Genomic DNA, 23,873 nt, shown 5'->3' on the forward strand with positions numbered 1-23,873 from the left:
CCAATAAATTAAGGACCCCCCCCACGGGCATATTAAGGGACCCCCCCCCCAAGCCATTAAGGACCCTCCCTGAGACCCCCCCAGCCATATTAAGGACCCCCCCCGGGCATTAAGCCCCCTCCCCCCCCCCCCCGGGATATTAAGGAACCCCTGGGATATTAAGGCCCCCCCCCATGGATTTTAAGCCCCCCCCCCAGGCCTTTAAGGACCCCCCGGGCCTTTAAGCCCCCCCCATGGATTTTAAGCCCCCCCGGGGATATTAAGGACACCCCCCCCCGGGCCATTAAGCCCCCTCCCGGGCCATTAAGTCCCGTTGCGTGTGGGGCTGTGTAAAGGCTCCCAAAGGGAGGTCAGGTCTACCCAAAGGCTGCTGCTGGAGGCTTAATTAGGGGTGTAATTAGGGTTAGGCTTAATATCCTGGGGGGGGTGTTAATGGAGAAAAGGTCTCCTGCCTCTCGACACCCCCTTACGAGGAAGTTGTAGACTGTGATGAGGTCCCCCCTCAGCCTCCTCTTCTCCAGGCTGAACAGGCCCAGTGACCTCAGCCGTCACTGACATAACATAACACAACATAAATATTTCACAATATTTATTTAAGCTGCAGCCTGGGGTCAGTAATTGCCCCAGGCTGCACCCCGGGGGGGCCTGCCCCAGCCCTTGGAGGAGGGTGGCAGGCTGGCCACTGGTGGCAGGCGGGCCGCTCTTCCAGGCACTGATGGTGGCCGCTGGCGTCGGGCCTGGCTCTCAGGCGTACCACGGTGGTCAGGCCGCCTGTACGGGCTCACGGAGCGGCTGCGGGTGTCAGTCTGGGCTGCCTGGGCTGCGGCGAGGCGCCTGCGGAGACAGGAACTTGCTGAGGCCGTGCTGCGGCTGCGGTGCCAGGCGGGTGCGAGGCAGCAGGGTGCAGGCACCCGGCTGTGCGTGAGCTGTGGGCACACAGTGCTCTGTGCAGAAAACAGGGTGCCCTGTGCCCTCGGCTGGGACTCTGCTCCCCTCCACATCCTGCCCCAGCTTGTCTCCTCCCCAGCGCCTCGCCAGCCATCCTGACCTGCCTGCTCTGCACGTGCTGTCCCAGCAAGAAGACCTGGCCCCCGCAGAGACAGGGGTCCACAGCCGGGCTCAGCACGACCGGGTCCCAACAGCCACCGGCTGCCCTTTTTCAGAGCGCCTTGCAAGGACCAGTACTCAGCTCCCTGCCCGGCCCTGGCCCTGGCCCAACAAGGTGACGGCCTCGGCTCCCTGTTCGGGGAGGTGCTGCCCATCCGCTCTTTGGGATGTGTAATTAAACACACAAGCTCTGTGTGTGCTGAGGACACGCACGCTGGCAGCGCTCAGGTGCGGCTGTGACACACCGACTGCCCCTCTCCAAGGCAATGCCCGCAGCTGGCAGGGCTCATCCCCATGCTCCCAGTAGCTGGCACACCTTGGCTGAGGCGGACACCTGCAATTCAGGGCATCCCAGAACAGGGTGCCTTGTGCTGGGGGGGAACTGGCACTGCTGCGCTTCTCTCTCCGATGGCACCCTCTCTCAGCTCCTGCATTTCTCTTCCTGACCTCGCTTTGCCTACGGCTGTCCCTGGCTCTGCTCTTGCTGCGGAAGGGCCAAGCTTCGCTAAGACCAGCAACAGAAAAATGGGCTCCAGAACAGAATGCCCAGGAATTAGAGGCCACCTAAAGCACTGGACAGCAGAAATTTCAGAAGAGTCTGGTCAAAAACTAACTGCTCACTTCACAATACGCTAACGACAACTGCTTCCTGGCTGGCAGCAGCCACATAATAATGTTAACAAAGATACGGTAAAGAATTTGGGAGGGGGAGAGGAGGAGAGGGAGCGGGGGAACAACAACTCACTGGTTTTTCTGCCACCAACGCCTGACAAGCACACAGCATGAAGTACACAGCTATCAGAAGCAGGAAGGCAACCAAGAATGCCACAGCGCCTCCTATGCAGTAACGGCCTCCTATGCAGTAACTTCGGAATTTTTGGGGCTTTGCAGTGTTTGCATTGTTCTCCCCATCCACGCCTGCAAGAACAATTGTGGACATTGCTGTGTCCTGCGCACTACTGGTAATCTCACAGGAGGTCTGGCATTGCCAGGAAGTGTTCTGTTTCATTTGGTTAGCATCTTTGAGCAAGTGAAAATCCTCAGGCCGCAATGCTTCCTGAGGTTCAGCAGAAGCTGGGGAATCTGCCAAAGGCACTGCAACTCAAGGCACTCTGGAGCCTCCCTTTTGCCTCTCAGCTTTGTTTTCCCTCCATCCTTTGTTTCCCCTGCCATAATGCTGAGGGCCCAGTGTCTCAGGTTTGCTTCCCCAGCTCTTTGGAGTTCTAAAAGTTCTTAGGCGCTTGCCCACCTTCGCTGCTCGAGGCAAACTCGGAGCCTTAGGGACAAAACTGAACAAAATTCGGGAGCCCAGGAGTGCCAGTGAGGCAGTGCCCTGTTTGCACTGGGTCAGGGCATCACTCTGGGCCTCAGCTCACAGGAGGGGTCCCGTTTCCCATCGTCTGCTCAATGGGCTTCTCATGGCTTCGTTCCCCCAAGAGCAAGGTTCCAAAATCCCTGGGAACTGGGTGCGCTGGGAGGTGACCCCTCTCTAACCACAGCCACAGAGCTTTGTGAGCGTCTCTCCGCTGCACTGCTCTCACATGCTGTCACAGCCCGGGGAAGACAGCCATCCTCAGGGAGCCACTCCTGCCTTCCTCTGCAACACTTGCTGCCTACTGACACTCTTGGGTTTGGCTGCTGACATGAGCTGCAAGAGCGGGTACCAGGGCAAGAACCTGCACACGCATGCTGGTTCTGGTTGGTGACAGCGGATGACCAAGAAACAGCCTTTACCTGGTGGGGCAGTTGCCTGTGTTGCCCCTGTTCGTTTGTCAGAGAGTGGCAGCGTGCGACCGCTTCCTCGCCAAAGCACCTTCTTCGGCACAGTCTCTCTAACCAGCCCTTTAGAAAGAAAGCAGGACAGTGTGACTACAAGGAACTGCTCCTCCTTGAACCATATTCTGGGCACAGCTGCAAGCACACACCAGTTGCTGCTGGCTGGATACCAATGTTTGCACGGAACAGCTCGGACCACTTATGGTAGTGCTGGGCTAGCAGCTGCCCCTGGGACACGGCGTGACCCACAAGCGGCAGCAGAGGCTCTCGGCCTTCTCTGGCGCTCACCAGTGCCTGCCAGGTGTGAAATTGAGTGTCTCCGCTCTGATCCATCCCTTCCTGCTGTGCAGGTTACGGTGTGTCCACACATGGATTTAGAACCTCAGCTTCCCAAGTCTTATGGCGGACAGAGTGAAATATACCCACCATGTGCTGCCTCGTCTAACTCCTTTATGAGATCCTCTATGATGTCAGGGGATGTTGGGGAAGATTTTCTTATTTCAGCATTGTCCTTTGCTCTTAGAGGACCTGAACAGAAAGTAGGAAGTTAACTTTGGCACCAGTGCAATTTGGAGGACCAGGGCTTCGTTTGTGAAGTCAGTGAAATGACTTCCCACCCCTGGGATACCAGCTGGGCTCCAGCGCAGGAAGCAGCCGAGGGTCTGGCAAAGCCCTCCCTGGGGACACTTCTGCAACCAAAGCCCCGTGAGAAGTTTCTGTCACATCGACACCTACATCAGTAGCTCTATGGCAGTGCCCTGTTTGCACTGGGTCAGGGCATCACTCTGGGCCTCAGCTCACAGGAGGGGTCCCGTTTCCCATCGTCTGCTCAGTGGGCTTCTGACGGCCTCGTTCCCCCAAGAGCAAGGTTCCAAAATCCCTGGGAACTGGGTGCGCTGGGAGGTGACCCCTCTCTAGCCACAGCCACAGAGCTTTGTGAGCGTCTCTCCGCTGCACTGCTCTCACATGCTGTCACAGCCCGGGGAAGACAGCCATCCTCAGGGAGCCACTCCTGCCTTCCTCTGCAACACTTGCTGCCTACTGACACTCTTGGGTTTGGCTGCTGACATGAGCTGCAAGAGCGGGTACCAGGGCAAGAACCTGCACACGCATGCTGGTTCTGGTTGGTGACAGCGGATGACCAAGAAACAGCCTTTACCTGGTGGGGCAGTTGACTTCACTGGCTCTGTTCTTTTGCCAGGGAGCGGCAGCGTGCGACCGCTTCCTCGCCAAAGCACCTCCTTCGGCACAGTCTCTCTAACCAGCCCTTTAGAAAGAAAGCAGGACAGTGTGACCCTAAGGAACCGCTCCTCCTTTCGAGGACGGTATCTTTGAAAGGTAGTGCTTCTCAAAAGACATCCCTAAAGTTTAGAAGCTACGGCCTGGGCTTCTGGGGGAGGTACTCACTACTCCAAACAACATGTCATTCACAAAGAAAAATCTAAGTGTTCGACTCCTGGCAGTCTACCAGCACAGACAGCAAAATCTGGCCTGCTGCGAGACCAGGAGATTGCAGGAGATCTTCTTGTTCACATCGCACATAGTGCATTTTTGGCACACTGCAAGATGTTGCTCAATTCGTGCCTTCAAAGAGGACAGAAAAAAGCTGCATCCAGTTCAGAGGCAGGAACAGCCCTTCTGAGAAGCATGTCCATCCCATCATGCTGACTCCATCCCATGGGAAGGGCAAGAGTCACACACATCAGGCTGAGCCGCAAGCTCTTGAACCATGTTGTGGGCACAGTCGTGGGCATCAGGGAAGAGCCCACAGTCCCCAAACAAGAGGAGAAGCACAGCCAAGTCATTTGAAACCCAACTAGAATTGGACAGCTAAATCAGCTGAAACTGAGGTAAGCGCCAAGGGTGCTTTTCCCCTGCAGTGACATGTGTCTCCCGGCAAATGAGACAGCAAGGACTGCTTGGGCTGTGCCTCCTGCCTTGAACTCGCCCAGCTGCAAGCAGCGCTGTGCGGGAGCTGAACACAAGTTCAGCAGAAGCCCTTTGCTGCTGGCTGGATACCAATGTTTGCACGGAACAGCTCGGACCACTTATGGTAGTGCTGGGCTAGCAGCTGCCCCTGGGACACGGCGTGACCCACAAGCGGCAGCAGAGGCTCTCGGCCTTCTCTGGCGCTCACCAGTGCCTGCCAGGTGTGAAATTGAGTGTCTCCGCTCTGATCCATCCCTTCCTGCTGTGCAGGTTACGGTGTGTCCACACATGGATTTAGAACCTCACCTTCCCAAGTCTTATGGCGGACAGAGTGAAATATACCCACCATGTGCTGCCTCGTCTAACTCCTTTATGAGATCCTCTATGATGTCAGGGGATGTTGGGGAAGATTTTCTTATTTCAGCATTGTCCTTTGCTCTTAGAGGACCTGAACAGAAAGTAGGAAGTTAACTTTGGCACCAGTGCAATTTGGAGAAGCAGGGCTTCGTTTGTGAAGTCAGTGAAATGACTACCCACCCCTGGGATACCAGCTGGGCTCCAGCGCAGGAAGCAGCCGAGGGTCTGGCAAAGCCCTCCCTGGGGACACTTCTGCAACCAAAGCCCCGTGAGAAGTTTCTGTCACATCGACACCTACATCAGTAGCTCTATGGCAGTGCCCTGTTTGCACTGGGTCAGGGCATCACTCTGGGCCTCAGCTCACAGGAGGGGTCCCGTTTCCCATCGTCTGCTCAGTGGGCTTCTGACGGCCTCGTTCCCCCAAGAGCAAGGTTCCAAAATCCCTGGGAACTGGGTGCGCTGGGAGGTGACCCCTCTCTAGCCACAGCCACAGAGCTTTGTGAGCGTCCCTCCGCTGCACTGCTCTCACATGCTGTCACAGCCCGGGGAAGACAGCCATCCTCAGGGAGCCACTCCTGCCTTCCTCTGCAACACTTGCTGCCTACTGACACTCTTGGGTTTGGCTGCTGACATGAGCTGCAAGAGCGGGTACCAGGGCAAGAACCTGCACACGCATGCTGGTTCTGGTTGGTGACAGCGGATGACCAAGAAACAGCCTTTACCTGGTGGGGCAGTTGACTTCACTGGCTCTGTTCTTTTGCCAGGGAGCGGCAGCGTGCGACCGCTTCCTCGCCAAAGCACCTCCTTCGGCACAGTCTCTCTAACCAGCCCTTTAGAAAGAAAGCAGGACAGTGTGACTACAAGGAACTGCTCCTCCTTGAACCATATTCTGGGCACAGCTGCAAGCACACACCAGTTGCTGCTGGCTGGATACCAATGTTTGCACGGAACAGCTCGGACCACTTATGGTAGTGCTGGGCTAGCAGCTGCCCCTGGGACACGGCGTGACCCACAAGCGGCAGCAGAGGCTCTCGGCCTTCTCTGGCGCTCACCAGTGCCTGCCAGGTGTGAAATTGAGTGTCTCCGCTCTGATCCATCCCTTCCTGCTGTGCAGGTTACGGTGTGTCCACACATGGATTTAGAACCTCACCTTCCCACAAGCCCTGCCCACCCACCTGCTCCCGGTGGTCGCCATGGCGCATCCTGGGCACCCCGGGCACACAGGGCCACCAGCAGGAGGAAGAGGACGCAGGCAGGGGCCGTGGCTCCCCACACTCGCACCATGCTTCCACCACCGCCGCTGCAGCTGCAGCTACTGCTGCTGTCAGGACCGGTGCGGAGCAGTGCCTGTGGGCTGGCCCAGCGTCACAATGGGGTGTCGGGATGTCACGGCCCAGCACTGCATCACCGAGAGGTATTGTGACCTCGCAGCCCTCCCGGTGTCACGGAGCAGCGTTGGGACCTCATGGCCCGGCAGCACGCTCCCTCCCCTCTATCGATTCTTTCTCATCCACTGCTGGCTGCCGGGGGCTGAGGGCATGGCAGAAAGAGGCTGGAGGGGAAGGAAGGCTGCGAGGTGGAGATAAGGCCGCGGAGGACAGGAGAGAGCGGTTCCGCTATCCTCATATCTCACAGCCTCATACTGCCCCAAAGTCGCTCTGTATCCCATCGGCAGGGTCGCCATCTCCTTCCTGCCCCCATATCCCTCCCCAGCAGCCTGCCGTATCCCCAAAGCCCCCTGTCCTTAGTGCCATCCATAGCCAGATTTCCCAGCGCGCCCCCATCAGCTCAGGTTCCCGTATTGATCACGCAGCTTCCCCACATCCCTGCATTCCCCTCATATCCAGTGCTGGTGGCATGCCATATCCCATAGCCCCGCACATGCCCCAAATATCCACCACTCACTCCTTAACGTCCCACCCCAATATCCCCCCAGTTCCCTGTACGCCACCCCCAGGGGCTCAAATGCCACCTCCACATTTTCACACGTTCCCAGTCTCTGCATTTCCAGCATCCTCCTGTTGCAGCCCCACAGCTCCCACGTATATGGGCTATGGGACATTCCCCTCCAAAAGCCCAAACACCAGAGCCCCCAGCCACCCACCCCACCTGCAGCGGCTCTCCCACCCCTCCCTGGATGCCCTAACATCCCTAACACACCGGGACAACCAGGCGAGGTGACAGCGGTGGCCATCCAGTTAATGACCCGCACAAGGGCTTGTTCTGATTTGGGGGCTCTCCTTCCACCTTTTTTCTTCTCCTTCACCTCTCCAACCTGCTCTTCCCACCGTCGTGCCCTCCTCGATGCTCCTGGCATCCCTTTTCTTCCCCATCCCTCTCTCACTCTGTCTCAGCCTCTGTCCATGCTTTCATTTTTCACTCACACTGTTTGTCTCTCCATTTCATTTCTCACCCTTTCTCACTCCTTTCTTTTTCCTCACAATTTCCATTTTTATTTCTGGTCTTTCTTCATTTTCTCTTTCACAATCACCCTTCCCGACAACGTCCATGTCTCCTCCCTCCCCTCTACCACGTGAAACGACCCCTTTCTACTTCTTTCATCCTCCCAGGAACCGTTTCTTGCTTTGTTTTCCCACAGGTGAGCACCTGTTTGGCTGCACACCAGTCTTTTGGGATGCGTCTTCAGCAGGGAGCGGTCTTTAGGGGGTGGAATCGCCCACAGCATCTTCCTCTCATTAGTGTTCCTCATACTTATTCTCCTCCTGAAGGGTGTGTGGGGATCTGGCGTGCAGCTGGGAGATCCCGGCAGGGCTGGCTCCAGACAGGAACGAGGCGTCTGCGGGAAGGAGCGAGGTGGGCGGTGGGGAGCCCAAAGGTGGGGCGATTCCCCCCTCAGCTCAGGGTGTACCTTTGGTTCTCCCCCGGGCCCAGAAGAAGAGGAGGATGAGGCTGTTGATGGTGAGGAAGCAGCCGCCCACAACCAGGAGCCGTAGAAGAAGGAAGCAGCTCTTCCCTGCAAGAGGGTGGGACAGGTTAGGAGATGTAGACACAGTTCATGCGTGCTGACGGAGGGAAGGCTGTGAGCATCGTTCCGCCACCATCTCTCTTTCCCTTTCCCCACCCCTCCGTCTCCAGGCATTCTGCTCAGGTCCTGAGTGCTGAACACCCAAAGACTTTCCCCGCTTGCTTGGCTCTGCAGGAGGCACTGAGAAATTTGGGAACAATGGCTCGGGAGGCCAAGGAGAGGCTGCTGAGCCATAAAGGTGGACAGAGGGATGCTCGATACTTGTTTGGGGTGGTTGGGGTGATGGAAGGGCTGAGAGGGAGGGAGAGGTGGGTGCAAGACTGGGTGGGCTGAGTCATGGATAGAAGGATGGTGATCGGATAGATAGAGCAGCTGCCCGGTGCAAAAATCAGCTAGTTTGGAGAGGAACGTACAGGGACTGGAATGGAATCGTTTCAGGAAAAAATGGAGAGAGGGAGGGACAGACGGATGGACAGATGGAGAGAGGGATGGTTTAATGGGCTGGTTACTGGATGGATGGATGGGTGGATGGATGGATGGGTTGGTGGTGGATGGACTGACAGATTGTTAGGTGGGTGGATGGATGGCCAGCTCACCTTTCTTTTGGGCATTTATACTGATAGACACGGCTTGGCTTGTGAAGGACGGGATCCACCTCTCAGGCTTTTTTTCCTCATACTTGCAGGTAAAGTTTCCACTCTGTTGGGGACCAGCACGTGGGAGCTGGAGGACCATGGAAGTCCTTAAATTGCCCCCGTGATCTGCTGCATTGTCCTCAGAGCCTTCTGTCGTAGGGAGGACCTCTTGGCCATCCCTGTAGAAGTGAAACCTCCGTACAGTGGCGTCTCCAGGGGCCTTACAGATGATGCTCAGGAGATCTCCTGCCATCACCTCTCCCAGCGGGGACTCCACCATCAGCAGGGGCTGGGGAAGGTGGTCTGAGAAAAGGGGAGGAATAAATGGAGACGTAGCAATAAGGACAGCACAAACGGATCTCCAGTTGTTTGCCTTCCCACTGCATGCAGCAAAGCTTGGGATTGTAGGCTTCCTGCCACGACATGAGAAGAGCGCCAGTGGCAGCCACCTTCCAGACCATGCTGGTCCCAGAAAGATAAATCCTCCACCCAGAAATCCTACTGATTTTGGGGATGGGCTGGGTTAAACCACAAAGCCCACCAATCCTGATTTCCAGGTGAGTTGTCACATTGCGGGGCGATAGCTGACACCCACGTTTGGGCATCTGAATAGTTCTCAGAGAGGAGGGAGAAAGCAGAGAGAAAGATAAAGAAATCACACAGCTCACCTCCAATCTTGATCACCAGTTTTTCGCTGGTTGGGGATATGAGCTGCTTCCGACCTTGCTTGAGGGAATAGCTGCAGAAATGCGGCCCCCTGTGTTGCATTCGGGAGAGGACGAACTCAAACGTGTAGTTATTCGTCGAGCTAAATCCTGAAACTGCCCAGCCAGCCTCGCCAAAAATTTGGTACGTCAGCTTCCCAGTGATGCTGGGGGGAGTGGTGCACACCAGCGTGACAGCGTCTCCAAAGAAATATTCCTTCTGTCCCTGCAGCACCCAGAGGGTCGGGGCAGGGACTGCGGCTGGGGGATAGAGAGGGAGACAGGCAGGGGGGACGGAGGTGAGGTGCAAGGAGCAGAGGCAGAAGGGACTAACTCCACGCAAATAAAAGAAACTGGCTTTCATTTCAAGGAATACAATAAAGCACAGAGGGGACCTCGTAAAGCAGAAATGTCTCTGGGCTATGACTCATTTTATCTCCTTGGGATTCAGCACAAGGTTGCGTCCCGCTGCGGGAAGTGATGAAAGAAAGGAGACTGCAAAAACCCTTTCCACACCCTGGGCAGCTTTGCCATGCCGGCAGAAATGTCCTTAATGTGCTTTCAAGCAATTTTATTTTTTTTTGCTGCAACTTGGTAATTTATGAAAATAGGAAATGGGGAAGGGGGGTTGAAAAGGCTAAGGGTGAAGGGTAAAACCCGTCGCTGATGCTCCTCCACAGCAGCCACTGGGAAAACACGTTTGGTCTCCACCTCCCTACCTGCCCCCAGCTGCAAACCCTACAAAAATACCATTGACCCACACCCAAAATAGGAGGAGCAGGTGTGGGAAGGAGAGGGCCGGGAAGGGGTTGGGTCTCAAGGGGTTTCCACTCACCACCAGTGTGTTGACACGAGGCAGGACCTCAACAAAGTGAGATAACGAAAAATCCCCAGCACCCAATTTCACCACTGGGTTGTTATGGGGAGGGGGAATGAGGCTGAGGGTCTCCCAGACAGTCACACCTGTGGGACCCCAAATCCAGCCGTGCCCCCAGCAGCTCAGCCCCTGTTTAAGGAGACCCCAGAGGAGTTACCTTCCTCGGAGACCATCTGGCGATGTTAAGGCCCCCCCCCCCCCCCCCAGATTACTAAGACTCCCCCTCCCCAAGCCATTAAGGACCCTCCCTTTTAACCCCATTTTATCCCCCAATTTAACCCCCCCCACTTTACCCCCACCCCCCCATTTTACCCCCGGTCCCCCCCCCCCAATTTACCCCCAGCCCCCCCCATTTTAACCCCAGCCCCCCCCATTTTAACCCCCCTTTAACCCCAACCCCCCAAATTTTCCCCCAACCCCCCCAATTTACTCCCCCTTTACCCCCAACCCCCCATTTTACCCCCAGCCCCCCATTTTACCCCCCCCACTTTATCCCCAACCCCCCCCCCCCACTTTACCCTCACCCCCCTTGTCCCACCCCCCCCAATTTGGGCTCCCCCATTTAACCCCCCCCCTCATTTTACACCCAACCCCCCCACTTTACCCCACCCCCCCATTTTACCCCCGGTCCCCCCCCCCAATTTACCCCCAGCCCCCATTTAACCCCCCCATTTTACCCTCACCCCCCTAATTTGAAACCCCCAATTTACCCCTGAACCCCCCCAACTTACCCCTGAACCCCCCCAATTTACCCCCGACCTCCCCCAATCTACCCCCACCCCCCCATTTACCCCCACCCCCCCCACTTTTACCCCCCCCCCCATTTTTTACCCCCCCCACCTGCGAAAATGCCGCCGCCGCCTCCTCCACGCCCTCCGCCAGCATCTGTGCCAGCTCCAGCCACACCTGGAGGGGGGGGGAGGCGAAAACCCACAAATATGACCCCCCCGTGTCCCCCCCCCACCCAAAAAATCGTGTCCCCCCCCCCTGGGGCGGGGGGTCCTCACCCCCCCATCCCCATGTACCCCCCCATTTCCCCCCGGTGCACCCCCAGACCCCCCCCCATCCCATTGTACCCCCCCCATTGCCCCCCCCATGTACCTTGGGGTACGCAGGGACCCAGGACCCCCCCGGGGACCCCCCCCAAGCCCCCTCCCCGAGGAATTGGGGACCCAGGACCCCTTCCAACCCCCCCCCAAGGACCCCCCCGTGTTATTAAGGACCACCCCCCCCCCCACGGGCATATTAAGGACCCCCCCCCCAAAGCCATTAAGGACCCTCCCTGAGACCCCCCCAAGCATATTAAGGACCCCCCCCGGGCCATTAAGCCCCCCCCCGGGCCATTAAGCCCCCCCCCGGGCCCACCTCGGCCTCGCTCCGCCGGGGGAGGCTCTCCCGCAGCGGCCGGGCCTGGAGCTCCGGGAGGCCGAGGGCGGCCTGGGCCCGCAGCGCCGCCAGCAGCGATCGCTTCTCCCGCAGCGACCAGGCCGCGGCCCGGGGCCTCCCCGCCGGGGCCTCGGCGAAGCGGGCCGGGACCAGGCGGGGCCGGGGGGGAGGCTTCATGGCGCGGGGAGATGGCGTCAGGGCGACGAAACGGGGTGGAAACGGGGGGAGCTGGGAGGGAACGGCCCGCCGGGGGGTGCTGGGAGATGTGGTTCGGGGGGGGAGGAGAAAGGGACAGCAGGTCTACCCAAAGGCTGCTGCTGGGAGGCTTCATTAGGGGCGTAATTAGGGTTAGGGTCGGGGTTGTTTGGAGAGAGAAGGCGCAGAGTCCCGTTGCGTGTGGGGCTGTGTAAAGGCTCCCCAAGGGAGATCAGGTCTACCCAAAGGCTTGGGTTGGGAGGCTTAATTAGGGGCGTAATTAGGGTTAGGGTCGGGGTTGTTCAGAAAGAAGGCGCAGAGTCCTGTTGCGTGTGGGGCTGTGTAAAGGCTCCCAAAGGGAGCTCAGGTCTACCCAAAGGCTTGGGTTGGGAGGCTTAATTAGGGGCGTAATTAGGGTTACATTTAGGGTAGTTTGGAGAAAGAGAAGGCGCAGAGTCCTGTTGTGTGTGGGGCTGTGTAAAGGCTCCCAAAGGGAGGTCAGGTCTACCCAAAGGCTTGGGTTGGGAGGCTTAATTAGGGGCGTAATTAGGGTTACATTTAGGGTAGTTTGGAGAAAGAGAAGGCGCAGAGTCCTGTTGTGTGTGGGGCTGTGTAAAGGCTCCCAAAGGGAGGTCAGGTCTACCCAAAGGCTTGGGTTGGGAGGCTTAATTAGGGGTGTAATTAGGGTTAGGGTTAATATCCTGGGGGGGGGGTTGGGGGGGTCCCAGGGAGGATCCTTAATGGCTTGGGGGTGTGAGAAACGCTCCGTAGCCAACAACTTGGGCTCAGGCGAGGAGCTCAGCGAAGCAGGAATTTATTCGCGATCGCAGTGGCGGGCGCCCCACGAGCAGGAGCGCGCCTCCTGGTCCCCAAACCCAGTTTACATCCTGTTTGGTGCCGGGACCCTCCCCAGTTTCCCCACTGAGTGGGCAATCCAGGCTCACAATCTGTCTGATGCTTCCCAGACAATGCCTGGCCTTCAGTTGCCGGCCTGTTTTTGGGATGGCAATGTTTTCTCCCCTTGTCTGCCTTGACTTAACACAGCGATTTCCACCTGATCGCTCTAAGGAGGCTGGGTGTCTGCATTTTAGGAGGTCACCTGCTGAGCTTTCTTATCACTGTAAGCACATCTCAATACCCCATTCCTTCCTTCTGTACCATGTAACACTGCAAAAACAACATTTCTGTTCCCACGGGGGGGGGTCTTAGTGGCTATGGGGGGGCCTTAATTAGGGTTAGGGTCTGGAGAGAGAGAACACCCCCCCACACACCTTCCCCTCCCCCCCAATAAATTAAGGACCCCCCCCACGGGCATATTAAGGGACCCCCCCCCCAAGCCATTAAGGACCCTCCCTGAGACCCCCCCAGCCATATTAAGGACCCCCCCCCGGGCATTAAGCCCCCTCCCCCCCCCCCCCGGGATATTAAGGAACCCCTGGGATATTAAGGCCCCCCCCCATGGATTTTAAGCCCCCCCCCCAGGCCTTTAAGGACCCCCCGGGCCTTTAAGCCCCCCCCATGGATTTTAAGCCCCCCCGGGGATATTAAGGACACCCCCCCCCGGGCCATTAAGCCCCCTCCCGGGCCATTAAGTCCCGTTGCGTGTGGGGCTGTGTAAAGGCTCCCAAAGGGAGGTCAGGTCTACCCAAAGGCTGCTGCTGGGAGGCTTAATTAGGGGTGTAATTAGGGTTAGGCTTAATATCCTGGGGGGGGTGTTAATGGAGAAAAGGTCTCCTGCCTCTCGACACCCCCTTACGAGGAAGTTGTAGACTGTGATGAGGTCCCCCCTCAGCCTCCTCTTCTCCAGGCTGAACAGGCCCAGTGACCTCAGCCGTCACTGACATAACATAACACAACATAAATATTTCACAATATTTATTTAAGCTGCAGCCTGGGGGTCAGTAATTGCCCCAGGCTGCACCCCGGGGGGGCCTGCCCCAGCCCTTGGAGGAGGGTGGCAGGCTGGCCACTGGTGGCAGGCGGGCCGCTCTTCCAGGCACTGATGGTGGCCGCTGGCGTCGGGCCTGGCTCTCAGGCGTACCACGGTGGTCAGGCCGCCTGTACGGGCTCACGGAGCGGCTGCGGGTGTCAGTCTGGGCTGCCTGGGCTGCGGCGAGGCGCCTGCGGAGACAGGAACTTGCTGAGGCCGTGCTGCGGCTGCGGTGCCAGGCGGGTGCGAGGCAGCAGGGTGCAGGCACCCGGCTGTGCGTGAGCTGTGGGCACACAGTGCTCTGTGCAGAAAACAGGGTGCCCTGTGCCCTCGGCTGGGACTCTGCTCCCCTCCACATCCTGCCCCAGCTTGTCTCCTCCCCAGCGCCTCGCCAGCCATCCTGACCTGCCTGCTCTGCACGTGCTGTCCCAGCAAGAAGACCTGGCCCCCGCAGAGACAGGGGTCCACAGCCGGGCTCAGCACGACCGGGTCCCAACAGCCACCGGCTGCCCTTTTTCAGAGCGCCTTGCAAGGACCAGTACTCAGCTCCCTGCCCGGCCCTGGCCCTGGCCCAACAAGGTGACGGCCTCGGCTCCCTGTTCGGGGAGGTGCTGCCCATCCGCTCTTTGGGATGTGTAATTAAACACACAAGCTCTGTGTGTGCTGAGGACACGCACGCTGGCAGCGCTCAGGTGCGGCTGTGACACACCGACTGCCCCTCTCCAAGGCAATGCCCGCAGCTGGCAGGGCTCATCCCCATGCTCCCAGTAGCTGGCACACCTTGGCTGAGGCGGACACCTGCAATTCAGGGCATCCCAGAACAGGGTGCCTTGTGCTGGGGGGGAACTGGCACTGCTGCGCTTCTCTCTCCGATGGCACCCTCTCTCAGCTCCTGCATTTCTCTTCCTGACCTCGCTTTGCCTACGGCTGTCCCTGGCTCTGCTCTTGCTGCGGAAGGGCCAAGCTTCGCTAAGACCAGCAACAGAAAAATGGGCTCCAGAACAGAATGCCCAGGAATTAGAGGCCACCTAAAGCACTGGACAGCAGAAATTTCAGAAGAGTCTGGTCAAAAACTAACTGCTCACTTCACAATACGCTAACGACAACTGCTTCCTGGCTGGCAGCAGCCACATAATAATGTTAACAAAGATACGGTAAAGAATTTGGGAGGGGGAGAGGAGGAGAGGGAGCGGGGGAACAACAACTCACTGGTTTTTCTGCCACCAACGCCTGACAAGCACACAGCATGAAGTACACAGCTATCAGAAGCAGGAAGGCAACCAAGAATGCCACAGCGCCTCCTATGCAGTAACGGCCTCCTATGCAGTAACTTCGGAATTTTTGGGGCTTTGCAGTGTTTGCATTGTTCTCCCCATCCACGCCTGCAAGAACAATTGTGGACATTGCTGTGTCCTGCGCACTACTGGTAATCTCACAGGAGGTCTGGCATTGCCAGGAAGTGTTCTGTTTCATTTGGTTAGCATCTTTGAGCAAGTGAAAATCCTCAGGCCGCAATGCTTCCTGAGGTTCAGCAGAAGCTGGGGAATCTGCCAAAGGCACTGCAACTCAAGGCACTCTGGAGCCTCCCTTTTGCCTCTCAGCTTTGTTTTCCCTCCATCCTTTGTTTCCCCTGCCATAATGCTGAGGGCCCAGTGTCTCAGGTTTGCTTCCCCAGCTCTTTGGAGTTCTAAAAGTTCTTAGGCGCTTGCCCACCTTCGCTGCTCGAGGCAAACTCGGAGCCTTAGGGACAAAACTGAACAAAATTCGGGAGCCCAGGAGTGCCAGTGAGGCAGTGCCCTGTTTGCACTGGGTCAGGGCATCACTCTGGGCCTCAGCTCACAGGAGGGGTCCCGTTTCCCATCGTCTGCTCAATGGGCTTCTCATGGCTTCGTTCCCCCAAGAGCAAGGTTCCAAAATCCCTGGGAACTGGGTGCGCTGGGAGGTGACCCCTCTCTAACCACAGCCACAGAGCTTTGTGAGCGTCTCTCCGCTGCACTGCTCTCACATGCTGTCACAGCCCGGGGAAGACAGCCATCCTCAGGGAGCCACTCCTGCCTTCCTCTGCAACACTTGCTGCCTACTGACACTCTTGGGTTTGGCTGCTGACATGAGCTGCAAGAGCGGGTACCAGGGCAAGAACCTGCACACGCATGCTGGTTCTGGTTGGTGACAGCGGATGACCAAGAAACAGCCTTTACCTGGTGGGGCAGTTGCCTGTGTTGCCCCTGTTCGTTTGTCAGAGAGTGGCAGCGTGCGACCGCTTCCTCGCCAAAGCACCTTCTTCGGCACAGTCTCTCTAACCAGCCCTTTAGAAAGAAAGCAGGACAGTGTGACTACAAGGAACTGCTCCTCCTTGAACCATATTCTGGGCACAGCTGCAAGCACACACCAGTTGCTGCTGGCTGGATACCAATGTTTGCACGGAACAGCTCGGACCACTTATGGTAGTGCTGGGCTAGCAGCTGCCCCTGGGACACGGCGTGACCCACAAGCGGCAGCAGAGGCTCTCGGCCTTCTCTGGCGCTCACCAGTGCCTGCCAGGTGTGAAATTGAGTGTCTCCGCTCTGATCCATCCCTTCCTGCTGTGCAGGTTACGGTGTGTCCACACATGGATTTAGAACCTCAGCTTCCCAAGTCTTATGGCGGACAGAGTGAAATATACCCACCATGTGCTGCCTCGTCTAACTCCTTTATGAGATCCTCTATGATGTCAGGGGATGTTGGGGAAGATTTTCTTATTTCAGCATTGTCCTTTGCTCTTAGAGGACCTGAACAGAAAGTAGGAAGTTAACTTTGGCACCAGTGCAATTTGGAGAAGCAGGGCTTCGTTTGTGAAGTCAGTGAAATGACTTCCCACCCCTGGGATACCAGCTGGGCTCCAGCGCAGGAAGCAGCCGAGGGTCTGGCAAAGCCCTCCCTGGGGACACTTCTGCAACCAAAGCCCCGTGAGAAGTTTCTGTCACATCGACACCTACATCAGTAGCTCTATGGCAGTGCCCTGTTTGCACTGGGTCAGGGCATCACTCTGGGCCTCAGCTCACAGGAGGGGTCCCGTTTCCCATCGTCTGCTCAGTGGGCTTCTGACGGCCTCGTTCCCCCAAGAGCAAGGTTCCAAAATCCCTGGGAACTGGGTGCGCTGGGAGGTGACCCCTCTCTAGCCACAGCCACAGAGCTTTGTGAGCGTCCCTCCGCTGCACTGCTCTCACATGCTGTCACAGCCCGGGGAAGACAGCCATCCTCAGGGAGCCACTCCTGCCTTCCTCTGCAACACTTGCTGCCTACTGACACTCTTGGGTTTGGCTGCTGACATGAGGTGCAAGAGCGGGTACCAGGGCAAGAACCTGCACACGCATGCTGGTTCTGGTTGGTGACAGCGGATGACCAAGAAACAGCCTTTACCTGGTGGGGCAGTTGACTTCACTGGCTCTGTTCTTTTGCCAGGGAGCGGCAGCGTGCGACCGCTTCCTCGCCAAAGCACCTCCTTCGGCACAGTCTCTCTAACCAGCCCTTTAGAAAGAAAGCAGGACAGTGTGACTACAAGGAACTGCTCCTCCTTGAACCATATTCTGGGCACAGCTGCAAGCACACACCAGTTGCTGCTGGCTGGATACCAATGTTTGCACGGAACAGCTCGGACCACTTATGGTAGTGCTGGGCTAGCAGCTGCCCCTGGGACACGGCGTGACCCACAAGCGGCAGCAGAGGCTCTCGGCCTTCTCTGGCGCTCACCAGTGCCTGCCAGGTGTGAAATTGAGTGTCTCCGCTCTGATCCATCCCTTCCTGCTGTGCAGGTTACGGTGTGTCCACACATGGATTTAGAACCTCACCTTCCCACAAGCCCTGCCCACCCACCTGCTCCCGGTGGTCGCCATGGCGCATCCTGGGCACCCCGGGCACACAGGGCCACCAGCAGGAGGAAGAGGACGCAGGCAGGGGCCGTGGCTCCCCACACTCGCACCATGCTTCCACCACCGCCGCTGCAGCTGCAGCTACTGCTGCTGTCAGGACCGGTGCGGAGCAGTGCCTGTGGGCTGGCCCAGCGTCACAATGGGGTGTCGGGATGTCACGGCCCAGCACTGCATCACCGAGAGGTATTGTGACCTCGCAGCCCTCCCGGTGTCACGGAGCAGCGTTGGGACCTCATGGCCCGGCAGCACGCTCCCTCCCCTCTATCGATTCTTTCTCATCCACTGCTGGCTGCCGGGGGCTGAGGGCATGGCAGAAAGAGGCTGGAGGGGAAGGAAGGCTGCGAGGTGGAGATAAGGCCGCGGAGGACAGGAGAGAGCGGTTCCGCTATCCTCATATCTCACAGCCTCATACTGCCCCAAAGTCGCTCTGTATCCCATCGGCAGGGTCGCCATCTCCTTCCTGCCCCCATATCCCTCCCCAGCAGCCTGCCGTATCCCCAAAGCCCCCTGTCCTTAGTGCCATCCATAGCCAGATTTCCCAGCGCGCCCCCATCAGCTCAGGTTCCCGTATTGATCACGCAGCTTCCCCACATCCCTGCATTCCCCTCATATCCAGTGCTGGTGGCATGCCATATCCCATAGCCCCGCACATGCCCCAAATATCCACCACTCACTCCTTAACGTCCCACCCCAATATCCCCCCAGTTCCCTGTACGCCACCCCCAGGGGCTCAAATGCCACCTCCACATTTTCACACGTTCCCAGTCTCTGCATTTCCAGCATCCTCCTGTTGCAGCCCCACAGCTCCCACGTATATGGGCTATGGGACATTCCCCTCCAAAAGCCCAAACACCAGAGCCCCCAGCCACCCACCCCACCTGCAGCGGCTCTCCCACCCCTCCCTGGATGCCCTAACATCCCTAACACACCGGGACAACCAGGCGAGGTGACAGCGGTGGCCATCCAGTTAATGACCCGCACAAGGGCTTGTTCTGATTTGGGGGCTCTCCTTCCACCTTTTTTCTTCTCCTTCACCTCTCCAACCTGCTCTTCCCACCGTCGTGCCCTCCTCGATGCTCCTGGCATCCCTTTTCTTCCCCATCCCTCTCTCACTCTGTCTCAGCCTCTGTCCATGCTTTCATTTTTCACTCACACTGTTTGTCTCTCCATTTCATTTCTCACCCTTTCTCACTCCTTTCTTTTTCCTCACAATTTCCATTTTTATTTCTGGTCTTTCTTCATTTTCTCTTTCACAATCACCCTTCCCGACAACGTCCATGTCTCCTCCCTCCCCTCTACCACGTGAAACGACCCCTTTCTACTTCTTTCATCCTCCCAGGAACCGTTTCTTGCTTTGTTTTCCCACAGGTGAGCACCTGTTTGGCTGCACACCAGTCTTTTGGGATGCGTCTTCAGCAGGGAGCGGTCTTTAGGGGGTGGAATCGCCCACAGCATCTTCCTCTCATTAGTGTTCCTCATACTTATTCTCCTCCTGAAGGGTGTGTGGGGATCTGGCGTGCAGCTGGGAGATCCCGGCAGGGCTGGCTCCAGACAGGAACGAGGCGTCTGCGGGAAGGAGCGAGGTGGGTGGTGGGGAGCCCAAAGGTGGGGCGATTCCCCCCTCAGCTCAGGGTGTACCTTTGGTTCTCCCCCGGGCCCAGAAGAAGAGGAGGATGAGGCTGTTGATGGTGAGGAAGCAGCCGCCCACAACCAGGAGCCGTAGAAGAAGGAAGCAGCTCTTCCCTGCAAGAGGGTGGGACAGGTTAGGAGATGTAGACACAGTTCATGCGTGCTGACGGAGGGAAGGCTGTGAGCATCGTTCCGCCACCATCTCTCTTTCCCTTTCCCCACCCCTCCGTCTCCAGGCATTCTGCTCAGGTCCTGAGTGCTGAACACCCAAAGACTTTCCCCGCTTGCTTGGCTCTGCAGGAGGCACTGAGAAATTTGGGAACAATGGCTCGGGAGGCCAAGGAGAGGCTGCTGAGCCATAAAGGTGGACAGAGGGATGCTCGATACTTGTTTGGGGTGGTTGGGGTGATGGAAGGGCTGAGAGGGAGGGAGAGGTGGGTGCAAGACTGGGTGGGCTGAGTCATGGACAGAAGGATGGTGATCGGATAGATAGAGCAGCTGCCCGGTGCAAAAATCAGCTAGTTTGGAGAGGAACGTACAGGGACTGGAATGGAATCGTTTCAGGAAAAAATGGAGAGAGGGAGGGACAGACGGATGGACAGATGGAGAGAGGGATGGTTTAATGGGCTGGTTACTGGATGGATGGATGGGTGGATGGATGGATGGGTTGGTGGTGGATGGACTGACAGATTGTTAGGTGGGTGGATGGATGGCCAGCTCACCTTTCTTTTGGGCATTTATACTGATAGACACGGCTTGGCTTGTGAAGGACGGGATCCACCTCTCAGGCTTTTTTTCCTCATACTTGCAGGTAAAGTTTCCACTCTGTTGGGGACCAGCACGTGGGAGCTGGAGGACCATGGAAGTCCTTAAATTGCCCCCGTGATCTGCTGCATTGTCCTCAGAGCCTTCTGTCGTAGGGAGGACCTCTTGGCCATCCCTGTAGAAGTGAAACCTCCGTACAGTGGCGTCTCCAGGGGCCTTACAGATGATGCTCAGGAGATCTCCTGCCATCACCTCTCCCAGCGGGGACTCCACCATCAGCAGGGGCTGGGGAAGGTGGTCTGAGAAAAGGGGAGGAATAAATGGAGACGTAGCAATAAGGACAGCACAAACGGATCTCCAGTTGTTTGCCTTCCCACTGCATGCAGCAAAGCTTGGGATTGTAGGCTTCCTGCCACGACATGAGAAGAGCGCCAGTGGCAGCCACCTTCCAGACCATGCTGGTCCCAGAAAGATAAATCCTCCACCCAGAAATCCTACTGATTTTGGGGATGGGCTGGGTTAAACCACAAAGCCCACCAATCCTGATTTCCAGGTGAGTTGTCACATTGCGGGGCGATAGCTGACACCCACGTTTGGGCATCTGAATAGTTCTCAGAGAGGAGGGAGAAAGCAGAGAGAAAGATAAAGAAATCACACAGCTCACCTCCAATCTTGATCACCAGTTTTTCGCTGGTTGGGGATATGAGCTGCTTCCGACCTTGCTTGAGGGAATAGCTGCAGAAATGCGGCCCCCTGTGTTGCATTCGGGAGAGGACGAACTCAAACGTGTAGTTATTCGTCGAGCTAAATCCTGAAACTGCCCAGCCAGCCTCGCCAAAAATTTGGTACGTCAGCTTCCCAGTGATGCTGGGGGGAGTGGTGCACACCAGCGTGACAGCGTCTCCAAAGAAATATTCCTTCTGTCCCTGCAGCACCCAGAGGGTCGGGGCAGGGACTGCGGCTGGGGGATAGAGAGGGAGACAGGCAGGGGGGACGGAGGTGAGGTGCAAGGAGCAGAGGCAGAAGGGACTAACTCCACGCAAATAAAAGAAACTGGCTTTCATTTCAAGGAATACAATAAAGCACAGAGGGGACCTCGTAAAGCAGAAATGTCTCTGGGCTATGGCTCATTTTATCTCCTTGGGATTCAGCACAAGGTTGCGTCCCGCTGCGGGAAGTGATGAAAGAAAGGAGACTGCAAAAACCCTTTCCACACCCTGGGCAGCTTTGCCATGCCGGCAGAAATGTCCTTAATGTGCTTTCAAGCAATTTTATTTTTTTTTGCTGCAACTTGGTAATTTATGAAAATAGGAAATGGGGAAGGGGGGTTGAAAAGGCTAAGGGTGAAGGGTAAAACCCGTCGCTGATGCTCCTCCACAGCAGCCACTGGGAAAACACGTTTGGTCTCCACCTCCCTACCTGCCCCCAGCTGCAAACCCTACAAAAATACCATTGACCCACACCCAAAATAGGAGGAGCAGGTGTGGGAAGGAGAGGGCCGGGAAGGGGTTGGGTCTCAAGGGGTTTCCACTCACCACCAGTGTGTTGACACGAGGCAGGACCTCAACAAAGTGAGATAACGAAAAATCCCCAGCACCCAATTTCACCACTGGGTTGTTATGGGGAGGGGGAATGAGGCTGAGGGTCTCCCAGACAGTCACACCTGTGGGACCCCAAATCCAGCCGTGCCCCCAGCAGCTCAGCCCCTGTTTAAGGAGACCCCAGAGGAGTTACCTTCCTCGGAGACCATCTGGCGATGTTAAGGCCCCCCCCCCCCCCCCAGATTACTAAGACTCCCCCTCCCCAAGCCATTAAGGACCCTCCCTTTTAACCCCATTTTATCCCCCAATTTAACCCCCCCCCCTTTACCCCCACCCCCCCATTTTACCCCCGGTCCCCCCCCCCCAATTTACCCCCAGCCCCCCCCATTTTAACCCCAGCCCCCCCCATTTTAACCCCCCTTTAACCCCAACCCCCCAAATTTTCCCCCAACCCCCCCAATTTACTCCCCCTTTACCCCCAACCCCCCATTTTACCCCCAGCCCCCCATTTTACCCCCCCCACTTTATCCCCAACCCCCCCCCCCCACTTTACCCTCACCCCCCTTGTCCCACCCCCCCCAATTTGGGCTCCCCCATTTAACCCCCCCCCTCATTTTACACCCAACCCCCCCACTTTACCCCACCCCCCATTTTACCCCCGGTCCCCCCCCCCAATTTACCCCCAGCCCCCATTTAACCCCCCCATTTTACCCTCACCCCCCTAATTTGAAACCCCCAATTTACCCCTGAACCCCCCCAACTTACCCCTGAACCCCCCCAATTTACCCCCGACCTCCCCCAATCTACCCCCACCCCCCCATTTACCCCCACCCCCCCCACTTTTACCCCCCCCCCATTTTTTACCCCCCCCACCTGCGAAAATGCCGCCGCCGCCTCCTCCACGCCCTCCGCCAGCATCTGTGCCAGCTCCAGCCACACCTGGAGGGGGGGGGAGGCGAAAACCCACAAATATGACCCCCCCGTGTCCCCCCCCCACCCAAAAAATCGTGTCCCCCCCCCCTGGGGCGGGGGGTCCTCACCCCCCCATCCCCATGTACCCCCCCATTTCCCCCCGGTGCACCCCCAGACCCCCCCCCATCCCATTGTACCCCCCCCATTGCCCCCCCCATGTACCTTGGGGTACGCAGGGACCCAGGACCCCCCCGGGGACCCCTCCCAAGCCCCCTCCCCGAGGAATTGGGGACCCAGGACCCCTTCCAACCCCCCCCCAAGGACCCCCCCGTGTTATTAAGGACCACCCCCCCCCCCACGGGCATATTAAGGACCCCCCCCCCAAAGCCATTAAGGACCCTCCCTGAGACCCCCCCAAGCATATTAAGGACCCCCCCCGGGCCATTAAGCCCCCCCCGGGCCATTAAGCCCCCCCCCGGGCCCACCTCGGCCTCGCTCCGCCGGGGGAGGCTCTCCCGCAGCGGCCGGGCCTGGAGCTCCGGGAGGCCGAGGGCGGCCTGGGCCCGCAGCGCCGCCAGCAGCGATCGCTTCTCCCGCAGCGACCAGGCCGCGGCCCGGGGCCTCCCCGCCGGGGCCTCGGCGAAGCGGGCCGGGACCAGGCGGGGCCGGGGGGGAGGCTTCATGGCGCGGGGAGATGGCGTCAGGGCGACGAAACGGGGTGGAAACGGGGGGAGCTGGGAGGGAACGGCCCGCCGGGGGGTGCTGGGAGATGTGGTTCGGGGGGGGAGGAGAAAGGGACAGCAGGTCTACCCAAAGGCTGCTGCTGGGAGGCTTCATTAGGGGCGTAATTAGGGTTAGGGTCGGGGTTGTTTGGAGAGAGAAGGCGCAGAGTCCCGTTGCGTGTGGGGCTGTGTAAAGGCTCCCCAAGGGAGATCAGGTCTACCCAAAGGCTTGGGTTGGGAGGCTTAATTAGGGGCGTAATTAGGGTTAGGGTCGGGGTTGTTCAGAAAGAAGGCGCAGAGTCCTGTTGCGTGTGGGGCTGTGTAAAGGCTCCCAAAGGGAGGTCAGGTCTACCCAAAGGCTTGGGTTGGGAGGCTTAATTAGGGGCGTAATTAGGGTTACATTTAGGGTAGTTTGGAGAAAGAGAAGGCGCAGAGTCCTGTTGCGTGTGGGGCTGTGTAAAGGCTCCCAAAGGGAGGTCAGGTCTACCCAAAGGCTTGGGTTGGGAGGCTTAAT

General features: G+C 57.8%; 2 protein-coding genes and 1 long non-coding RNA gene across 10 annotated transcripts; all 3 read right to left on the reverse strand.

The window, feature by feature from the left end:
- Positions 1-390: 390 nt before the first annotated feature.
- Positions 391-3,255, reverse strand: LOC310890359. The gene is made up of 3 exons (XR_014577217.1): positions 2,842-3,255; positions 1,853-2,025; positions 391-834 (listed from the first exon to the last, which is right to left on the reverse strand). It is a non-coding gene; the product is annotated as an uncharacterized lncRNA (long non-coding RNA).
- Positions 3,256-7,595: 4,340 nt separating this feature from the next.
- Positions 7,596-12,103, reverse strand: LOC310890358 (snRNA-activating protein complex subunit 2-like). Of its 3 annotated transcripts, XM_083852696.1 has the most exons (7): positions 11,737-11,960; positions 11,212-11,277; positions 10,330-10,500; positions 9,459-9,755; positions 8,752-9,093; positions 8,039-8,143; positions 7,596-7,966 (listed from the first exon to the last, which is right to left on the reverse strand). In XM_083852696.1, the coding sequence occupies exons 4-7, from the start codon at positions 9,556-9,558 to the stop codon at positions 7,866-7,868; spliced, it is 648 nt and encodes a 215-aa protein (XP_083708822.1). In that variant the 5' UTR covers positions 9,559-9,755; positions 10,330-10,500; positions 11,212-11,277; positions 11,737-11,960; the 3' UTR covers positions 7,596-7,865. The 3 variants fall into 3 exon arrangements, with proteins under 3 accessions (XP_083708822.1, XP_083708821.1, XP_083708823.1); XM_083852695.1 differs by lacking the exons at positions 10,330-10,500; positions 11,212-11,277 and having other exon boundaries at positions 11,737-12,103; XM_083852697.1 differs by lacking the exons at positions 7,596-7,966; positions 8,039-8,143; positions 8,752-9,093; positions 9,459-9,755 and adding an exon at positions 9,762-9,962 and having other exon boundaries at positions 11,737-11,977.
- Positions 12,104-13,812: 1,709 nt separating this feature from the next.
- LOC310890357 (snRNA-activating protein complex subunit 2-like) lies at positions 13,813-23,489 on the reverse strand. 6 transcript variants are annotated; one of them, XM_083852689.1, is made up of 9 exons: positions 23,123-23,489; positions 20,849-21,145; positions 20,142-20,483; positions 19,429-19,533; positions 17,282-19,356; positions 16,549-16,650; positions 16,081-16,188; positions 15,092-15,264; positions 13,813-14,073 (listed from the first exon to the last, which is right to left on the reverse strand). In XM_083852689.1, the coding sequence occupies exons 1-5, from the start codon at positions 23,472-23,474 to the stop codon at positions 19,256-19,258; spliced, it is 1,197 nt and encodes a 398-aa protein (XP_083708815.1). In that variant the 5' UTR covers positions 23,475-23,489; the 3' UTR covers positions 13,813-14,073; positions 15,092-15,264; positions 16,081-16,188; positions 16,549-16,650; positions 17,282-19,255. The 6 variants fall into 6 exon arrangements, with proteins under 6 accessions (XP_083708815.1, XP_083708817.1, XP_083708816.1 ...); XM_083852691.1 differs by lacking the exon at positions 15,092-15,264; XM_083852690.1 differs by lacking the exons at positions 16,081-16,188; positions 16,549-16,650.
- Positions 23,490-23,873: the final 384 nt, after the last annotated feature.

The sequence above is a fragment of the Anser anser genome (genome assembly GCF_964211835.1).
Source record: "Anser anser genome assembly, contig: HAP1_SCAFFOLD_536, whole genome shotgun sequence".
In the NCBI taxonomy this organism is placed as follows: Eukaryota; Metazoa; Chordata; class Aves; order Anseriformes; family Anatidae; genus Anser; species Anser anser.

What these genes read in the sequence shown, in the direction of transcription:
- LOC310890358 (XM_083852695.1), bottom strand. Translation starts at nt 12,088, where the DNA reads ATGAAGCCTCCCAGCAGCAGCCTTTGGGTAGACCTGCTGTCCCTTTCT. An exon ending in ACTGGTGATCAAGATTGGAG is followed by an intron (nt 9,094 to 9,458) that starts GTGAGCTGTGTG and finishes CCCTTTTCTCAG; the next exon opens with ACCACCTTCCCCAGCCCCTG. An exon ending in GGCCCGGGGGAGAACCAAAG is followed by an intron (nt 7,967 to 8,038) that starts GTACACCCTGAG and finishes TCCTTCCCGCAG; the next exon opens with ACGCCTCGTTCCTGTCTGGA.
- LOC310890357 (XM_083852692.1), bottom strand. Translation starts at nt 23,474, where the DNA reads ATGAAGCCTCCCAGCAGCAGCCTTTGGGTAGACCTGCTGTCCCTTTCT. An exon ending in CCCGGCGGAGCGAGGCCGAG is followed by an intron (nt 21,146 to 23,122) that starts GTGGGCCCGGGG and finishes TCTATCCCCCAG; the next exon opens with CCGCAGTCCCTGCCCCGACC. An exon ending in GGCCCGGGGGAGAACCAAAG is followed by an intron (nt 19,357 to 19,428) that starts GTACACCCTGAG and finishes TCCTTCCCGCAG; the next exon opens with ACGCCTCGTTCCTGTCTGGA.